This window comes from Macrosteles quadrilineatus, unplaced genomic scaffold, assembly GCF_028750875.1.
Source record: "Macrosteles quadrilineatus isolate MER2022 unplaced genomic scaffold, UCM_ALF_1.0 Scaffold_7__1_contigs__length_78375512, whole genome shotgun sequence".
In the NCBI taxonomy this organism is placed as follows: Eukaryota; Metazoa; Arthropoda; class Insecta; order Hemiptera; family Cicadellidae; genus Macrosteles; species Macrosteles quadrilineatus.
The window spans coordinates 18,000,644-18,022,549 of NW_026542600.1; the positions used below are offsets into that span (position 1 = coordinate 18,000,644).

Consider the following 21,906-nt stretch of genomic DNA (forward strand, 5'->3'; position numbering starts at 1 on the left):
ATCATTTAATCAAGGACAACTCTGTTTGGAAAACTAACTACCCTCAGAAATGTGGAATTGGGAGCGCAAAAAAAGGTAATCTATTCCCAGTTTTAACCAATGAACCACCTAACCCACGAGAAATATTGGGCTTGTTTTTTGCAAATATTCTAAAGATTGTAGCAATGAAAGATGTACATTGTACATGCAATGAAATGTCCATTAAATGTTCCTCGTTGGCGGTTATGCCAGAACTGCTAAGGGGGCCGTTTAAATAGAATGCCAATTCTGATAAATAAGAAGGTGAAGAATATATACACTGCACTCTCACATCGATGGCAGATATTGAGTCTGATGAACAAGAATTAAATTATGGAGAGACCATAAACAATAGTATTAAGTCTTGGTTTCGGTAATTGATATAAATAAACCTGGACAAATATAGCTACAAACATAATCTTTTCAATTTTTTGTGTAATAATTATGCCAAAATTACTTGTTTCCATGGCAAATATACATAACTTATTTAAATGTATATAAACTATTTTTAACACAATATATACGATTGATATATTATATTATATAGGTTAGCGTTCAAAAATCTGTTTTCTATCGTGATTGATGTGAAACAACAACAGGCTAATGGATTATATAAACTTATTTGACAAAAAACGCGTGAAAAATCAATTTATTAAGGAATTTTTATATTATTTTGAGAATATCTTTTAAACCAATGCATATACGGAAGAAATGAATATGACCATTCTTGTAGAAAATTTCATCATCTTTCTTTTTATAATTTACATTTTTTCCGTACGATGCACGGTTTTCAGTGTAGAAGCAAAAAACAAAAAAATGGGTCCTTTCCCCCCCTCCCCCCGCTGAAGCAGCAGGGCCAGGGGCGGGGACTTTTGGTATTTTTATCTTCTAACTACCCCGAACACATTCCCGCAGAAAAAAAATTTCCCCCTCTCCATGTCCTCTAAAACCCCTTCATTGACTGGACTAATAGGCTACAATTCAAATTTAAAAAATAAGCTATAATTTTAATAAATTGTTCTTATTTATAACATATCATAAAACCTCAATATTAAGAACAAATTCTGCTAAAACATTGCAAATAATTTCCTAATGGTTGAAAATAATATTTACTTTTAGTGACTCTGTCACTTTTAATCACCTCATAATCTAGAAAATGTAGAAGCATAACTTTAAAAAATGTATAGATTGTATTTCTCCTCATAACATAAGAACAAACTATTTCAATGATTTATTTACGATGGCTGAATCAAAACATTCTTTCGCTAAATGTATCTAAGACCAAATTCATGCCAATATCCATACGGCCACACGGACGTTTTTTAACGCAAGAACGCAGCGTGAAAAAACGCAAGAAATATGAGCAGCATTAAATGAAATGAGGTATGCCACACGCAGTGTGCTTTCCCGCATTAGCGGGCGCCTATTTGTTTCAATGCTACTCTAATTTTTCGCGTGTTTTCACGCTGCGTTTGTGCGTGAAAAAAACGCCCGTGTGGCCGTAGCCTAAGTAAAAGTAGGCCTACTGAATTCAATTTAACTAATTTAATTATTCATAATTGTAATGACTATCAAAGGACTACTTGTTTATGCGAAAGCATTGATAAGGTAAACTCGTACAAATACTTGGGTGTATTTTTTGATGAGCGTTTGAAATGGAATATTCATACTACTTATCTCAGAAACTAAATTCGGAAATATATTTTTGCTTTCAAACAGATGAATGAAATTTTATCAATGAAAGAATTAAAAATGGCATACTTTGCTTATGTCCAATCTTTGCTTTTATTTGGTATTATTGCGTGGGGTGGTTGTTATAAAAGTATTCTTGAACCTTTAAATGTGGCTCAAAAAACTATATTGAAAGTGGGGTTTGGTAAATGCAAACGACACCCGACTGACGCTCTGTTTGAGGACTTGTCTATTCTCACAATTCGACAGTTATTCATTAAAAGCCTCTAAATAAACATCTTTAAACATCACACTAATATATTTCAAGGAATAACTCACTCTCACAGTACCCGCTACTCCTCACGAGTAGGTATCTCATCACTTCAGATAAACTATACTTTTTCTAAAACGGATTCTTTCTATATTTCTAATATCTCAAAAAAAATAATATACTATACTACTTATACTACTATAGTATAATAAACTATACTATCAATATATTTGTATATTTTACCAATGATAATCCTTTTGAATCACCTTCAATTAATGTTTTCAAACTCAGAACCAAACAATTTTTCTTCAGGCTTGGTATAGATGAGGCCGACGTTATCATCACAGCTGATTACCGGCGTGTTTGACACGAACCTTGCCCCCTCTATCCTGATCCGGCATTAATCCTATAGTTCGGCCGCTTAGAAAGCGACCTCCTCCAGCATTGGTTTAGCATTAGCGCGCAGGTCGTTTTCTAAGCGGCCGAACTATAGTAGTCTAGTCCCCACCAGTTCAAAACTGTATTCATTGTAGATCTATTCAATTTTACAATTCATAAATCTCCTTTCTAAACTAATAACATTTAAGCAACAGTTTAAATTCCATTATTCATCTTTTTTATATGCATAATTTCATATGACTTGGTTACTATAAATATTTAAATAGCAACCCAGCAGACGCACAGGCAGCACTTGCCTATGTCTGCTGTATTTCATACAATCAATTTAATTTAGTTTATACAGAAATGTTCTTTTTTATTCTTCGTCTTAGTTTTATTTTGTAAGTATTTTGTATTAAAAAGTATGTTATTGTTTTCTGTATATATTATGTGGAAATAAACATTCATTCATTCAGTATTACTTTTATTTGTTTTATTATTACTACTCTACAAGTACAGATTCATAACCAATACCTTAGCCAAAGCTACAGCAGGTAGACGATCCCATGCCAGTATACTCTCCTCTCCCTGCTGACCCTGGCGTTGTCCCTTGAATATCCTCGCTGCCGTGGATGTCGTGACTCCAAGACCATCCCCCACCAGCAACACAACCCCGCGTGCCTTAGGCCTCGCCTGTGACGTATCTGGCAGAGCCTTAAGACGTTGTCGTAGCGCCCTTGCAGCCTCCTCGTACCAGAACGCCTTTCCTGAAACATGGAATTGTTCTAAAGTATCTGTATCATACACTGTTTCATTAAAATCTTCATAACATGTTGCATGTAAATAGATGTGCACTTTTTTGAGTCTGTGTTAATTACGTGAAAGTGAGAAACTAAGGGAGAAATCTGTCGCTTTTCAGTGCAGTGTTGTACTTGGGGCTTGGGGCTACCGGCTGATACTCCTTGAGAAAGGCAGGGCCGCACTGTTTCTGCCACGGATATTATGTCAGCAGATGGGGGAATTTCCTTTAACCCAATCATAATTCTAAACGAGCTGCTGCAGCTGCTATTCTGTACTGTAGATTTTGCAGGAATGGTGGGTTAGCAATGTTGTGGAACATTGAAACTCTCGTCTAGTCCAAGATCTTAATGTGGGTAGAATTTGAATGATAGAAAGCCACTATTTATATTACGTATTGACTTTTGTTTGTTCTAGTAAGGTTTTTTATGTGGGGAAGGTTATGTATTTGCGATATATATTCTGACCATGATGGAACAATCTGATGTTTATCAGTCATCATACATCTCAAGACAGTCCGTAGAAGAAAGGCTTTAGCTCAATTCTGCAGAGGGACCAGTCACTGCAGATACCATAGTAGGTTATGCTTAGAGGATTATCTGAGGACAGTTCCTTTCCTACTGAGTCTGTTGCTTTGGTTGAATCCACACAAACAGGTTCCTGAAGTTGAAACTCGATGACCCCTAAGGTTCGCAAATAAAGTTCCTTTCTGAGCATGTATTCAATACTTTTGGTCTGGGTATGAAGTCCTTTGATAGGATTTATCAAACGAGAGTAATAGTGAGTCTTGAATCCGTGCATAGTGTATTTTTAATTACAGCCTGACAGTAACATTGTTAGGATGGTTTACAAATACAGTTTTAAGCTAAAAATAATTGAAAATATATTTTAGTACTTTTTTTTAAAGAATTATTATCATGTAACACACAAGCTGAAATATGAAATATGTTATACCATGAATGATTATAGTTTCTAGCCTTTACTTGGTACATAAAATATAATGAACAGGTTTATATGAAAACAGTAACTAGTCATTTAACCTAACGGCATTACGATAACATCAAATTGTGAGGAATGTTCTTTATACTTTCAGTGCAAAATAATATAACAAATAGTGGGAGAGATAAAAATTGTGGTGTTTAATATTCACGAAATAACAATAAAACCATTTGCATCATATGTTTTAATAGTTTGAGTTTAAATGCTATTTACATATTTTACGGTAGAAGTAGTTTTTTTTTTCATATTAAAACATTGCAACTAATAAAAATATTTTACGGAAGAGTTTTTTTTTTCATAATAAAACAGTGCAATTAATACAAATTTGTTACTTATAGAAGATATTCATGTTATCAACTACAACTATGTAAGTGTCATTGATAGGTATTAATCATAACTTTTTTCTTGGGTGGATTGAATACGAGCTTAGACTTCTTCATCAGTTAACAGAACTGAACTGAGTTACTAAGAATGTTTTGCTTGAAATCAAATAAATAATTTGTTTTTCTTAGAGAAAAAACAGTTATTTGTTTACAACTACTACAAAGGCTTGTTAACTAGTTTGCAAAGGCAGTCATTTAAACATTATATTTTTTTCAGTCACTATAAATCACATAAATAATTAGTGTTTCAAACACTATACAACACGTGTTTAGGTTAGGATCCAAGCGCTGAACGAAATAGGAAACGCTGCACCAGCTGATCGTAGTCATTGTATCTTGTCAACTTATTTACAAGCGTACACGTATTACGTGCCTAATAAAAGCACACTGTTTTCTGTTGTTTGGTAGGAATGTTGTAAAATACTTACTTATTAACTAAATCTCTTTATCCTTGACCAGCAAAAGTTAGATGGATTGTGTCATTATATATTACTGTACAAAAAACACTATTTACATATATACAATTAAACTGAAATGGCGGATGTGACATTTTTGGGAAAGTGACTGGCTTGTCAAACTGTTCTTTTATAGAATGCAAGGTCCTGCTGAGTATGCTCTGTCGAAGAGGGAATTCGAAACGCTTTGGGTTTATAGCTCGGATATTGTATTGCGGCAAAAGTAAGTAAATGCAACGATTAGCTATTTGGCGTGCTCTAATCAGTGCAAAGAAGCCCACTTTATCAGGTAGCTATAGGAAAACTTATTTTGTTACATTCAAAATTAAAAATAATATTTACTATACACATGCTTATGTCGTATCATACAATATTAAGCATGTAAAAGCAAAACTTTATCCTCAACCGAAGTAGGTATGCACCTTTACTACGTACTTTGAAATATAGTTAAATATCCTTAGAGTAATAAAGTAATCAAACTACGAAGTTTTACTTATTGGATAGTTAATTAATTGTATATAGTAAAGTGGTGTTCTCCCTGGTCTTTATCTTAACTTTATTTTATAAACTCATTTATTGATTTTACTATATCAGTTAAATGTTATGTCTGTATCGCTAAGGTTCAGACATTCGGGCTAAGGTTCAAGCCTGCCAAAAAGGCGAAAGTTCACATCTTTTTTGGTGGACTTTTCTATCTTTAGGCATACTCATAAATACTTTTGTTCGAAACTAGGTATCTTAGTAATACCTTACAGCTTTGTTAAGACGCAATTCAAACACGTTGAAAAATTGGCTTAGTAATTTACCAGTTTTTTCATGTTTATTTAAATGGTATTAGCAATATACAATTTTATGTAGTAAAAAGTTGTCTATCTTATATTTTTTTGTTCGATTTTGTTTTTTAAACATATATCTAGCATGAAAATTTTTACAATTAACCGGTACTAGAAGCATGCTATGTACATAACTTACACTTATAATACTGTGCAAGGTATAAGGAAACTAATATTGAGACCGGCTGTGTGTATACATCTAGCAATATATAGCTAACAGTCAGGCCAGCTACTGTATAAATGTCCTGGAACTGAACACAGCTTCTGTTTGGTTAGATTATATTGACGCCTTTCGAGCAGGAATTTCATTCAATAGATAAATGTCACAATTGACGTAAACATTATTTGTAAATAGAGTAGAAAATTTACTCAATACATGGTCCAACGTCGGTTGAATAATTGAATAATGCCCATAAAACATAAAAAGTAAAATCAATTTGAATAGGCCTTTCATAAAGGTTTGAAGTTTTCCATATCGCATTCAATATGTAAAAATAGTAGAAAATGTACTTAATTCTACTTGGTTCAACGAGTGTTTGAATGATGAAACTTGCCACACGTAAAACATAAAAGTTAATACAATTTAAACTAAGTCTTTCAAAAAAGTGTGTTGGTTTTACATAGCCCATTCCCACAGCTAAACTTACTTTTCAACGAAACACAAGAATGTCCCTAACTTCATCCACTGGTCTCATTCTCTGCGTAGCAAGGCTTTATTGTTATAGTGTATTATTTGAGAGACTATGTTGGTAGAACTGTTTAAACATTTCACGCTGCTGGAAACACAGCCTGAGCAATTCTGTGGTGGAATAATTTTCAGCAAATGTAGAATTTAACCCTACCACAACCTTCTTATAGACTAAATAATTACTTTTACTAATTCTGTTCCATTATAGAAATAAAAGGGAAATAAAACTTTTGGCCTTCCATATTTTTATTTATCTACCTACAAATGCTTATAATTACAAAATGTTCCGACGAAAAAATCACACTGCTCCCAAAAACAATAACATTAGCTTGGCGATGTGATCGCTACTACGATAAGTTCCTAGATTGATAAATTGAAAAATTCAAACTACTTCTGAAACGGTTGAGGATGTTCTCAACTACTGAATCTAAATAGACTGATGTCAATTATTTCACTCCAAGAACGTTTTAATGTATACATCTTATTTAAAGTAAAGGATCAAGCATATTACATTGTTTCCTATTTCTCAAGTAAAGTCTAACTGAATAGTGAATAACCCAAAATGTAGACGAATGATAATTTAAAGTTTACACGTTTATTTTTCAAAATTGTATGAAATATGTTAAGTATGAGTCGACAGTAATAGTAGCATTTAGTGGGTAAGCTGTATTCATATAGCTTAAAAAAATAATAGATTTTACACCAGTAAAGTTTTATATTTTAAGAATATAATAAAAGCCTAATAAATTATTTTGGTCTTCTTTAAAATGTAAGCTGAATACAAGGGAGAATTAAAACACCCTTATCAATTTAGCATAACAGTCTAGTTTATTAGATTTCTAGGAACTCTTTCGTTTTACCCATAGTCCACTAATTTATTATCACCATACATTTTGACTTCGAATGTATCTAGAACTTTAGTGGATTCAAATTTAAAATTTGCAAACTACATGAGTGGTGACACTTCCACTTAAGATATACAGAAGATTATGTAAGGTTTAAGATATTCAGTGTGATAAGTATGCGTAGGCCCAGTATTAGTATGATTAATTTTAAATACCATATCCCAAAAAAAGGGAAATGCGAATAAAATCCGAAAACTAATCTTTTTACCTTAGTCAGGACCGTTCAAGACATTGTCATTAGCGCAAAGCTGGTTGCCCAGAAATAAAGATAGTTTGTATTTATCAATATCTGAATTCAGGGAATTGTTCAAAATTTATTTAAAAATATCTTTATTAGTTAAAACATTTGTCAAAACAACCTTGGTAACTTTGGCTAAAATATGTTCAGCCATTATCAAGTGATAGTGTTATAGTTATAAGGTTTGCATTGAAGTCGATCCCAAAGAGCTTCGCTTCGCTCCGGTCAGCAACTCAATTGCATAAATTGATTTATTCTGTATTAACATTAAACCTGATGAGGGTTTATATAGAAATGGAAAACAGTTTTAACCAAAAAGCAATAAAACAAGTGTTATGAAACTAAATATTGTAGGCCTACAATACACAATGTTTTTGAACATTGGTTATTGTGGTTAGTATCTGGTATCTAGATAGACCATATTTATCCTTTAGTTTTCCCAAACAAGACCACGGCATGGACCACTGCTTTACAAACAACACGATATTCGTCAAAACAAACAGTGGCAAATTAATTTATTAATTATCAATCAAATACCTACGATTAAGTTAACTGAAATCATGAAAAACTTAAGATTACTATGGATATTTGATTGTTCAATCTTATTAAATCTTCAACATAAATTTAATAAGTGATTTAAAGATAGTAAGGCGTTTTGTAGAATAATTTAGTTTTTTAAACAAAATAAATAAACTTTCGTACGTTATATCCATATTTTGCATTATTCTATCAAACAATTCTCTTTTTATTGGCCATTTTTATCAAGCGGAAATCGATATTGTGTTAACAGGAGAAACAAACAGTGTAAAATTGTTATGATCCTCTTTGCTTAACGAATTCAAAGTAAAGCGAGCCGCAGGTTATAAAAATATTAATGAGGAAGTTTAAGTTATAGGCCTACGACATACTTTACCACAATTACAAGATACCCCAGAGAATTACAATCAAATCATACAGTTCTTAGATAAAAGAGAATAGAAACAATAAAAGTTTGTTTGATATCCGAATATTTGTCATAAACTGTAATAACGGTAACTTAAATCTTATCTATATTTGCCTTTATTTTCATAAAATATATATTCATGTTTACTGTAATGTGTCCAAACATAAACTTGCATTTAAATACCAGAATACAAAAACCGTCTTCAATTATTTCTAACGAGTGTCTAGTTAACAATAGGTGTTTAACGACAATGAATTTCTTGGCTTGGTTATTGTTTAATTTATTTATTGTTATTTATAAGGATAAATGAGCAATTGCATATTACTTAAGGTATACTTTACTTATATCTCTATTTATGTTTTGTTATAATAACATTATATTGTTATGAGAGCTAAAAAAATAAGCAATTAATTAACATGAAAATACCAGCATTTATTCACAACCCATCGTCGCAACTCTCAATTCATTATGATTTTAAGTTTGCAAACAAATTAAATCTTGTATTCAATATGATACTTGTTTAATACTCAAATACAATTTAATACTCTACATATTTTGTAACACATTTTAATGTATATGAGTTTAATTCTTTTATGACTGGTAAGTTTGACACTTATATTATTATCACAGCATATATCCAATGCTCCCTTGAACATAAGATTTTAAGTGACGTCATTATTGACGGAGACTGATCAACGTTACATGTTGGCAGACTATTTGACATAATGAGCCGTATTAATAAAAAGAAGGATATGCTCAAAAGGAAAAGGTATGAAGCAAAAGCATTTGCTTCTAGTAAAAGGTAAAAGTAAAAGCATATCCTTCAAACCGTATTAATAATGATTACCTTTTACTTCCGAGCAAATCCTTCTGCTCGGAAGTAAATGGTTCTTTAGGAACATCACATGTTACACGTATGATCCTGTCTATTTTTGTCTACTGATATCCCTCGAAGGCTTAACTGTGCCAACTCCGTGTAATGGTTTTACATCCGGCTTTGAATTTAATCATAACAAACTAAATTATAAAATCTAGAATGTGTGGGCCGGAATTTTACCCCCAGAATCTTAACCCCCTTCTAGACATAGAATTTGGTTGATGATAATAGTTAGTCGGGTACATAATAAATTTGTTTATAGAAATCATCATATATGCTTTGGAGATAGCATGCAGTACTGTATAACCACAGGAACCCTCGCCGCAGCTGCAGACTAAATAAATCTCTTTTTACCTGGCTGGATTTCTTCTAAAATATTCCCTGAAAATTGTCAGATTTATTTCCTATTTAAATAATATTAATTTTAATGAGTACCTAGGTTTGCTGATTCAAGGAAGGTATCGAGGTGTGTTTTTATTGAAATGTTGATAGCTTAGTAGGAGGTAAACAAATTACTCCCGCCACAGCAAACCTGCAGACTAAGTAAATTTCCCTTTGCCTGATTGGGTCTCCAATATCACATTCATTCCCTATTTAAATAGCTTTAGTTTAACTGAGTACTTAGGTTAACTGCTACAGGGAGGGTAAAAAGGTGTTTTTTTTTATGTAATAGTTTAGTATGAAATTAATGCAAATTTGATCAAAAATGCTCATAAACAAGAAAACTACAACAGTTTAAAATTTCTCCATTAAAATAACATGGAAATTTTAAATTTACAATTTTTTTGAATTTTCTCCGTAGCCATTAGACGCATAATATCGCTTCGATATACTAAATTAATAGTTTTTTTTTAAACTCTACAAAATGGCTTGGAAAGAAGTTTTACACGTTTGCACCAAATTTAATAAAAATCGGATCACCTTTGCTCGAGTTATCGTGCTAACGGGCACACATATATATGAATTTGAACGGAGGAGGTTTTTGGCCTCTGAGGACCTGAAAACGGAAAAGTAAATGGGTCATAAGTCTAGGTCTTACCATGAGACCTACGGAATAGCTTTTTCCCTATTTAGGAAATTCGCTAAAATTTAGCACCACTCTGTAAAACCACCACACACCTTTTACTTAAACGTATAATCTGCTACTGATCAGATGCATCATTTTTGAAGGATTTACTTCAAAGAAAAAGTAAATGGTCAGTTTTATTAATAACCATTTACTTAAGTCATGAGCAAAACCTCAACTTTCTATGGATTACCTTTTCCTTATAAAGTAAAAGGTTTTGCTTGAGTTTTTATTAATACAGATAGAAGGATTTCCTCGAATTTTCCCAAGTAAAAGGTTTACCTCTTTTTTATTAATACGGCTCAATGTTCTACTACGGCAGTTGTCTACGTACATCAGATTCAACTGTATGTTAACCACTAACGTCATGATTAACTGAGTCTGTTCAACGTTACATGTTGGCAAACTATTTGACAGAATGTTCTACAACAGCAGTTGTCTACGTACATCAGATTCAACTGTATGTTAACCACTGACATCATGATTGACTGAGTCTGTTCAACGTTACATGTTGGCAAACTAATTGACAGAATGCTCTACAACGGTAGTTATAGACTTACACTAAATCCAAGTGCAAGTTAACGAGTATAGTCATGATCGACTGAGACTGTTTAACGTTACATGTTGGCAAACTATTTGACAGAATGTTCTACAACAGTAATTATGGACGTACAATAAATCCAAGTCTAAGCTAACCAGTGACGTCATGATTGACTGAGACTGTTACATGTTGGCAGTACTGTGCGACAGAATTTTGAAGAACTAAATTGTTTTATTTGCAGTCTACTAATATTGTGATGACAGATGACAGACAGACTCCTTGAGAATGATTAACATTATACAATTATATGTTTACACGATTAGTGTAAAAAATAAATATTAGAAAAGGAAAGATACGTTATATATTACCTACATGTGTAATTATATTTCTAAAATTCACAATGGTGACAAAAATATTTCATTTATAATCAAGCACTTATAATAAGTCGATATATCGTATAACTTTGTAACAATAAATCATAAATGCTGTAAATCCTTTTGGAAATTGCTTACCATGGCAACAACTCGAAATACAGCAATCCCCAGAGTGCAATAGTTTCCAATCTTAGCTTCAGCCGCCTCGACTCTGGAGTAAATAGTTCAATCGACGGTTGTAGTGAATTGAGAGAAATATAAACAAATATACTGGGTGACTCGAAAAACATAGTAGGTTTAAAATAAATATTAGAATACAAAAAAAAGTTATTTCAATGAAATGCAATATTAAACTAATTAATAGCATTGTCCAAATTCCAGGATTAAAATGATCCAGATTGCACTAAAAAACTAGTTTTGTTTGGATTTGTCTCTTTGAAATTTGAAATTCTCTGAAAATCTTATAGATCAATTAAACAATTATTAATGATTGTATGATAAAATATTCATAATACACCAAAGTGAATGAATTAAAATTATACTCTAATCGTGTAAACACATAATTGTATAATGTTAATTATACTCAAGGAGTCTGTCATCACAATAGTAGTAGACTTTAAATAAAACAATTTAGTTCTTCAAACTTCTGTCGCACAGTACTGCCAACATGTAACAGTGTCCGTCAATCATGATGTCACTGGTTAACTTGCACTTGGATTTAGTGTACGTCTATAACTACTGTTGTAGAACATTCTGTCAAATAGTTTGCCAACATGTAACGTTGAATAGACTCGGTCAATCATGACGTCATTAGTTGGGTCTGATGTTCGTAGACAACTGTTGTTGTAGAACGTTATGTGAAATAGTCTTGCCAAAAATGTAACGTTGAACAGTCTCAGTCAATCATGACGTCAGTGGTTAACTTGCACTTGGATTTAGTGACGTCCATAACTGCTGTTGTAGAACATTCTGTCAAATAGTTTGCCAACATGTAACGTTGAACAGACTCAGTCAATCATGACGTCATTGGTTAACATACAGTTGAATCTGATATACGTAGATAACTACTGTTGTAGAACATTATGTCAAATAGTCTGACAAGCATGTAACGTTGAACACACTCGGTCAATCATGACGTCATTGGTTAACATACAGTTGAATCTGATATACGTAGATAACTACTGTTGTAGAACATTATGTCAAATAGTCTGACAAGCATCTAACGTTGAACAGACTCGGTCAATCATGACGTCAGTGGTTAACATACAGTTGAATCTGATATACGTAGATAACTACTGTTGTAGAACATTTAGTCAAATAGTCTGCCAAGCATGTAACGTTGAACAGACTCGGTCAATCATGACGTCATTAGTTAACATACAGTTGAATCTGATATACGTAGATAACTACTGTTGTAGAACATTTAGTCAAATAGTCTGCCAAGCATGTAACGTTGAACAGACTCGGTCAATCATGACGTCATTAGTTGGATTTGATGTTCGTAGACAACTGTTGTTGTAGAACATTATATCAAATAGTCTGCCAAGCATGTAACGTTGAACAGACTCAGTCAATCATGACGTCATTAGTTGGATCTTATGTTCGTAGACAACTGCTGTTGTAGAACATTTAGTCAAATAGTTTGCCAAGCATGTAACGTTGAACAGACTCAGTCAATCATGACGTCATTGGTTAACATACAGTTGAATCTGATATACGTTGACAACTGCTGTTGTAGAACATTATGTTAAATAGACTGACAACATGTAACGTTGAACAGACTCAGTCAATCATGACGTCATTAGTTAACATACAGTTGAATCTGATATACGTAGATAACTACTGTTGTAGAACATTATGTCAAATAGTCTTGCCAAACATGTAACGTTGAACAGTCTCAGTCAATCATGACGTCAGTGGTTAACTTGCACTTGGATTTAGTGACGTCCATAACTGCTGTTGTAGAACATTCTGTCAAATAGTTTGCCAACATGTAACGTTGAACAGACTCAGTCAATCATGACGTCATTGGTTAACATACAGTTGAATCTGATATACGTAGATAACTACTGTTGTAGAACATTATGTCAAATAGTCTGACAAGCATGTAACGTTGAACAGACTCGGTCAATCATGACGTCAGTGGTTAACATACAGTTGAATCTGATATACGTAGATAACTACTGTTGTAGAACATTTAGTCAAATAGTCTGCCAAGCATGTAACGTTGAACAGACTCGGTCAATCATGACGTCATTAGTTAACATACAGTTGAATCTGATATACGTAGATAACTACTGTTGTAGAACATTTAGTCAAATAGTCTGCCAAGCATGTAACGTTGAACAGACTCGGTCAATCATGACGTCATTAGTTGGATCTGATGTTCGTAGACAACTGTTGTTGTAGAACATTATGTCAAATAGTCTGCCAAGCATGTAACGTTGAACAGACTCAGTCAATCATGACGTCATTAGTTGGATCTGATGTTCGTAGACAACTGCTGTTGTAGATCATTTAGTCAAATAGTCTGCCAAGCATGTAACGTTGAACAGACTCAGTCAATCATGACGTCATTGGTTAACATACAGTTGAATCTGATATACGTAGACAACTGATGTTGTAGAACATTATGTTAAATAGACTGACAACATGTAACGTTGAACAGACTCGGTCAATCATGACGTCATTAGTTGGATCTGATGTTCGTAGATAACTACTGTTGTATAACATTTAGTCAAATAGTCTGCCAAGCATGTAACGTTGAACAGACTCGGTCAATCATGACGTCATTAGTTGGATCTGATGTTCGTAGACAACTGTTGTTGAAGAACATTATGTCAAATAGTCTGCCAAGCATGTAACGTTGAACAGACTCCGTCAATCATGATGTAGGGGTTAATAAACAGTTTGATCTGATGTACGTAGACAACTGCTGTTGTAGAACATTATGTCAAATAGCCTGACTACATGTAACGTTGAACAGACTCAGTCAATCATGACGTCATTGGTTAACATACAGTTGAATCTGATATACGTAGATAACTACTGTTGTAGAACATTTAGTCAAATAGTCTGCCAAGCATGTAACGTTGAACAGACTCGGTCAATCATGACGTCATTAGTTGGATCTGATGTTCGTAGACAACTGTTGTTGTAGAACATTATGTCAAATAGTCTGACATCATGTAACGTTGAACAGGCTCAGTCAATCATGACGTCAGTGGTTAACATACAGTTGAATCTGATGTACGTAGACAACTGCTGTTGTAGAACATTATGTCAAATAGTCTGCCAACATGTAACGTTGATCAGGCTCAGTCAATCATGATGTCACTGGTTAACTTGCACTTGGATTTACTGTACGTAGACAACTGCTGTTGTAGAACATTATGTCAAATAGTCTGACAACATGTAACGTTGAACAGACTCAGTCAATCATGACGTCAGTGGTTAACATACAGTTGAATCTGATTTACGTAGACAACTGCTGTTGTAGAACATTCTGTCAAATAGTTTGCCAACATGTAACGTTGAACAGACTCAGTCAATCATGACGTCAGTGGTTAACATAAAGTTGAATCTGATGTACGTAGACAACTGCTGTTGTAGAACATTATGTCAAATAGTCTGACAACATGTAACGTTGAACAGTCTCAGTCAATCATGACGTCAGTGGTTAACATACAGTTGAATCTGATGTACGTAGACAACTGCTGTTGTAGAACATTATGTCAAATAGTCTGCCAAAATGTAACGTTGATCAGGCTCAGTCAATCATGATGTCACTGGTTAACTTGCACTTGGATTTACTGTACGTAGACAACTGCTGTTGTAGAACATTATGTCAAATAGTCTGACATCATGTAACGTTGAACAGGCTCAGTCAATCATGACGTCAGTGGTTAACATACAGTTGAATCTGATGTACGTAGACAACTGCTGTTGTAGAACATTATGTCAAATAGTCTGCCAACATGTAACGTTGATCAGGCTCAGTCAATCATGATGTCACTGGTTAACTTGCACTTGGATTTACTGTACGTAGACAACTGCTGTTGTAGAACATTATGTCAAATAGTCTGACAACATGTAACGTTGAACAGACTCAGTCAATCATGACGTCAGTGGTTAACATACAGTTGAATCTGATTTACGTAGACAACTGCTGTTGTAGAACATTCTGTCAAATAGTTTGCCAACATGTAACGTTGAACAGACTCAGTCAATCATGACGTCAGTGGTTAACATACAGTTGAATCTGATGTACGTAGACAACTGCTGTTGTAGAACATTATGTCAAATAGTCTGACAACATGTAACGTTGAACAGTCTCAGTCAATCATGACGTCAGTGGTTAACATACAGTTGAATCTGATGTACGTATACAACTGCTGTTGTAGAACATGTCAAATAGTCTGACATCATGTAACGTTGAACAGGCTCAGTCAATCATGACGTCAGTGGTTAACATACAGTTGAATCTGATGTACGTAGACAACTGCTGTTGTAGAACATTATGTTAAATAGACTGACAACATGTAACGTTGAACAGGCTCAGTCAATCATGACGTCAGTGGTTAACATACAGTTGAATCTGATGTACGTAGACAACTGCTGTTGTAGAACATTATGTCAAATAGTCTGACAACATGTAACGTTAAACAGTCTCAGTCAATCATGACGTCACTGGTTAACTTGCATTATATTTAGTGTACGTCCATAACTACTGTTGTAGAACATTATGTCAAATAGTCTACCAACATGTAACAGTTTCAGTCAATCGTTACTTAATAATTAGCTGGGTTGATCGATAACACATTCTTTGCACAAGTAAAGCACATGTATACAATTTATATGTTTATTTGTATAAAAGTCCCCCAAAGGAAATTATTACAGCATTGTTTAATCGTTACACTCTGTTGGTAACACTATCTGAACGTTGTCGTCGCCAACATTCCTGATCATTAAAATAACGTTTAAACGGTGTACTGTTGAGATGGAGCTATACTCAATTTACAAAATTGGCAGAACTTTTTGTAAAATAAACTCTGTTGTATTGAAGACACTGAACATTTCAATGGAAGATACAAGTCCGATTGTGTAATTCCTTAAATAAAATTATTTTGAAAATATGGTTTGATGTTTTAGGCCAACCCTAAAATATTTTTTTTATTAAATTATTTGCTTTGATTTTATAGTTGAATTCAATCTAGTATGCTTTCAAATCATTTCCTAAAATACTACACTGTTCATGCATTTTAAAACCATATCACACTATATCAAGTCGAAATAGGTACTGCTTATGTTTCAAAAAAGTTAAAAAATAAACATTCACTTTCTCTAGGGAAACAACCCCGTCTTATCCTTGATTATTACACAATAATCAATAAATATACGAGGGAATAGTATATAACCCAAAATAGATTGTAAAAAACTTCACAGGAAATAATTTTCTCACAAATAACACATAGGAAATAAGCCTATTCCAAGTAATGATTCATGGAACCTAGTCTTAAGCTGCAGTCAAAGACAATGTCTTAGTTAGAGTAAAGTGCACTGTTCAATGTTTAAGCAGCTCTACCTGCCTTGCCGCTTGAATACACATACAATAATACAACAAACACAGAACTAGGGGACTGGAAATGTGGAAATAAACAGCTTAGATTAATAAAAGTGACGGTAGATTTGTTAGAGTTGAAAACATATTACTCCGTTGAATTACTGTCCCTTCTTATAAGACGTCAAAATGTTAAAAAATTACTGCTCTTTTAAACTGGTATAAACATGGTGAAAATATTATTTACCCACGGAAGTAGTAGTCATCAACAACAGTATATAATTTTCGTTCGTCATATTTAATTCAATGTTACTTTCACGTATAGTTCTTGACAATCGTCAAAATATATCTCCGAATATTACAAAAGGGTGTATATCATAACAGACATTTTAATTAGGATTTTAAAAGAATAAATAGCACAATGTTTACCTAAGGTCTATAAGGTTAATATGATGCGAAAATGGGGAAATTTATTCTGGCTAGGTTCTAAGCCCAGAGAATAGTAACTCACATCATTAATTTACCCAGCATATTAGACGGGTTGACAAGAACTGTTAGTACAGGGATTTTACTTTATCTAACAAAATGGGGGCTTACTAACAAGTTGAAAATGTTAGTCTTCAATTTTGTGCACAAGCCTAACAAACCACTAGTTGCATCATTTCGTTCTAAAGCCTACTTTGTTTGTGTTTAGCATATACGATTTATTACTTTCTTTGCAAGTTGACTTTTTTAAGACATTAGGACTCATAAAGTTAAGTTAGATTATTTTTGTTTGTGTACTTTGAATGAGCCCGATGGTATGTATTTAATTCATAACGATTCCATAAGCTTCATTCTCTTACAATCATTTAAGCAAATGGTACGTAATTCAAACAATCCCTGCGTTGTAAAATTTAATATTTTTAATCTAATCTTGCATTGTCATGTTGTATTTATGCTAATTTGCTTGCCTCTCAAACAATTACTCGTAAAAGCATATTTTTCACGAGACAAACATTTTACAGACACCCAGTTATACAGTATTTATAAGATTTTAGTTTATTGTCATTATGTATGTACGAATTGTTAGTGTAAAATAGTGGCAAAAATAAACAAACATGTCATTTGAAAGAAATTATTTTTCGTTGCAGTCGACGTGTTGAAAAGAAAAACTGAAATTGACAATATATGATAATGACTTTACATTACCTCAAGATAATAAACATATCTCATAATGAAGCTTAACAAATAATTTCTGCGAAAGGGGTTATTAATTATCGTCAAGTCTTTAATTTAAGAGTTCTCTACAATCAATATTCCTCCGTATAAAACAACGTTATCAAAAAAGTAATCGATCAAATCATTATTCATTGGTTGCAAAACTGGATTGATTGTTTTAGTAGTACACACAATTTAACATTAAAACTTAACAAACACAATCCTCAACAAAGTCAGTGACCTCCAACGAGTTGGAACGAAGAAGTTTCATAAATTACTTTTGGTTTCCTTAAAGATTTGCTGTTTTATTTAGTGAACAAATCTAAGTTTAACATTCTAGAAGTAGTAACTGTCTTGAAACGGTGCGTCGGCGGTCTACAAAGAAGGACTGGTTTTTAATCAAAACTTTAATAATTGTTTTTTATTTAATTCATCAACCTTAATAGCCGCACGATTGTTGTTGTACATGTTGCTTTTGATAAAAGTAAGTGAGGAGGTTACAGTAGTTCCTGAGCTTTGACTAACCCTAAAAACAACAGTAAATGCTAAATTGTGTTTTCTAAAATAAAACCGCAAAGTGAAAAAAGATCATGACACAATAATTGATGTCATTAAACGATTATATAAATAAACAAGTAGGTAAGACAATATTAACAATCAATCAAATTCTTGGTTTTCATGTAACCCTAGCCGTGTACAAGAGTGGGGATGGAAACGCCATCTTTAACTGAATAAATGCCATAGGTATTACATGTCATAGTTACAGTACTGTATATAAACAATGTATTCCTACTGACTCTTTGATTATATTACTACCCAAGACAACGAATGCCATGAATTTATGCGAAACAACTTTTGAAGGAAGAATTACTCTAAAAATTAGATCAGTTTTTTTTTCTTTAACGTATAAAGCTGGTGAGATTTTTTATTATTTACTTATTAGATTTTTTTTGTATTTGATGAAATAGTTATTTACTGACTATCGACTAGTTATTCAAAATAATATATAAGCTAATATATCTGTCTATTACTCATTATACAATTTCAATGATTTCGAACATGTGAAAAAACATATGTATCTACTAAACTATCAACACAATGCATTTGGATATTTGTTTGCAACACGAATATCTTTTTCAAGAATTGTATTTTTTTATATGAACAAGGTAAACTTCAGCCTTTAATATGAGACTGAAACGAAGATAACGAGAAGCTGAAACTGCTAATATGAGTCCATTTCGGTCCCTAAAAGCTGTATCTGCTGTGCCCTGTTGCATATTAAAAAGTACCCAAGAGTGTAATAGTTAATTTCAAGACACTGACTTATTAGATTATCCAAATGCAATATAATGAATGACCCAAAGTTCTCTTATTCTTTATTAGTTATTCTTCCTCATACACCTTTATGCATCTTTGTACATTCTTAGTATATTTAAAGCAAATGAAATTACTGCTCATATAAGAAAAACATACTGGCAAAAAACTTCCCACATGAAAGATTTCAAAAATTAATAGAAAAAGGAGACGAACGGTTCTCAATTCCCTAGTAATAGTTTTTCTCAGTTTATGTAAGTTAGTTGTACCATGTTACAGTAATTATTGTTTAACATCAAGCTAAAAAACTAATTCAAAGTTAAGCCTGGGACCACGATGTTGGGGTGGCCTATACCTCAATTCCAATTATTAAATAATTAAGGATAACTTCATTTAAAATTGATTAATTTTTCTTAAATATAAACGACCACTTAACTATAAAAATAGAAAGGTGAGAAGTAAGCTAAGCAGTCTGAACTCAATCAGTGTATAGCGGCTATAAAATATACTCAGCAATAAAGGCATATTTATGATCTTTATACAATGCCTAATTTTCTTATCCTTTGAAATATATCGCTTGGGTCGATTAATATACGTTTGACTAAACTATCAATAAATCATATTCCTATAGATTTTATGTCCATATACAGGGTGATTGATATAAGTGTGCCAGCCGTTTTATTCGAAAACTATAAGAGATATCAAAAAAAGTTAAATGGTAAGTGCCTTGGATTTTTTATAAAAAAAATTGTAGTCAAGTCAAAAAAATTATTTTAGCCGCCATTTTTCAAATATGGCCGCCAACTTTGATTTTTCTTATGGAACACCCTGTATTTTATGATGTATTCTGGTAGGAAATGTAATTTTAAGACGATTTTATTCTTGTGATTTTTTTCATAAACCTAACCGTTTCAAAGATAATAATGGTTTAAGTTGTGAAATTTTGAATGGTTTTCGAATAAAACAGCTGGCATGCTTGCTTAGGCCTGTATCGAAACTCTTTCTCATGCAAAAATTTCAAAACTTTAACCATTATTATCTTTGAAACGGTTAGGTTTATGAAAGAAATTACAAGAATAAAATCGTCTTAAAATCACATTTTCTACCAGAATACATCATAAAATACAAGGTGTTCCATAAGAAACATCAAAGTTGGCGGCCATATTTGAAAAATGGCGGCTAAAATAATTTTTTGACTTGACTACAATTTTTTTAATAAAAAATCCAAGGCACTTACCATTTAACTTTTTTTGATATCTCTTATAGTTTTCGAATAAAACGGCTGGCACACTTATATCAATCACCCTGTATATCCATATCAAATTCAAATAAGCGAAAGTATCGAAATTCGGGAATATTGTTCGGGTACGGATTTTCTATTCTATATATTTTTAAAAACATTTCTATTTAGTCAACTATTTTTCTTCGTTTTAAACTATGCTATCGAAATATGATTTTTCCTACAGTTACCTAACAATGTACATGTTCTCTCACTGATTTGAGAAAGCAAATTGGCCAATTCGCTCATCAGTGACACAATGTTAACATTGTCTCACTTTTATTACTTTGTCTCACTCACTCCAGATTTGCAACGTGAAGGCACGTTTCTTTACCAATTTATTTGTTTTATGGTAACTTTCATAGATATCGTATACCACTTTGGCAACATGGGTTTAATAGGTTTTACACTACTATGAGTGTAGAAATAAAATCATGTGGAATTGTACACTTCTATTTTACTATCGAATTGACCATTATTTTAAAACACCTTTTAATATTTATGGAGTTTTATGTTTACAGTAATTGTTGTAATACCTACGCACTGTAAATATTTCAAACTAAAAATAAAATAAGAGAACTGTTTTATTATAGGTCTCATGAATATGTTCTAATGTCCCTTACCCATTACTGGTACTAAATGTATTTGCAAACGCAATTTAATTTCCAGGTTTATTTCTTTAAAGTAAATTGACTTTTGGTATTCCATTTCATTTTCAAGACAGTTTGTAAGAACATATATTTCATTAGATGGCATTGCCCTATACTGCAATGTTTTATCGTGATAATTTTTAGGCTAAGCATTTACTTTATAAGACTTTATACGACATTTACTTTGGGCACTAACTGAAACAAAGTGAGCTAAGAACCGAGCACCGAGGTGAGGTGTTGTCCTCGCGTATAATAAAATTATCATTGCATTACATGTCTGACGAACACCTGGATCGCAAAAGTGAGTTAATATATATATAAGTAGGTAATATATCCTGCCGCGAAACCACGATAATACTATTGGTTTATTTAAGTAAGAAATTAAATACAGGAAATAAATTAACTGAGCGTATGAATCCCAACAAGGTCCTCAATACAGCATTTGGTTACCTAGAGATTGAAGGT

At 32.7% G+C, this 21,906-nt stretch overlaps 1 protein-coding gene across 1 annotated transcript in view; it reads right to left on the reverse strand.

Annotated features, from left to right (window-relative positions):
- The window catches only part of LOC128998374 (alkaline phosphatase-like), a 93,910-nt gene that overhangs the window by 14,179 nt on the left and 57,825 nt on the right, over positions 1-21,906 (reverse strand). The window contains exon 2 of the mRNA XM_054424484.1: positions 2,873-3,105. Coding sequence (XP_054280459.1) covers positions 2,873-3,105 — 233 coding nt within the window. The remainder of the gene's footprint in view (positions 1-2,872; positions 3,106-21,906) is intronic.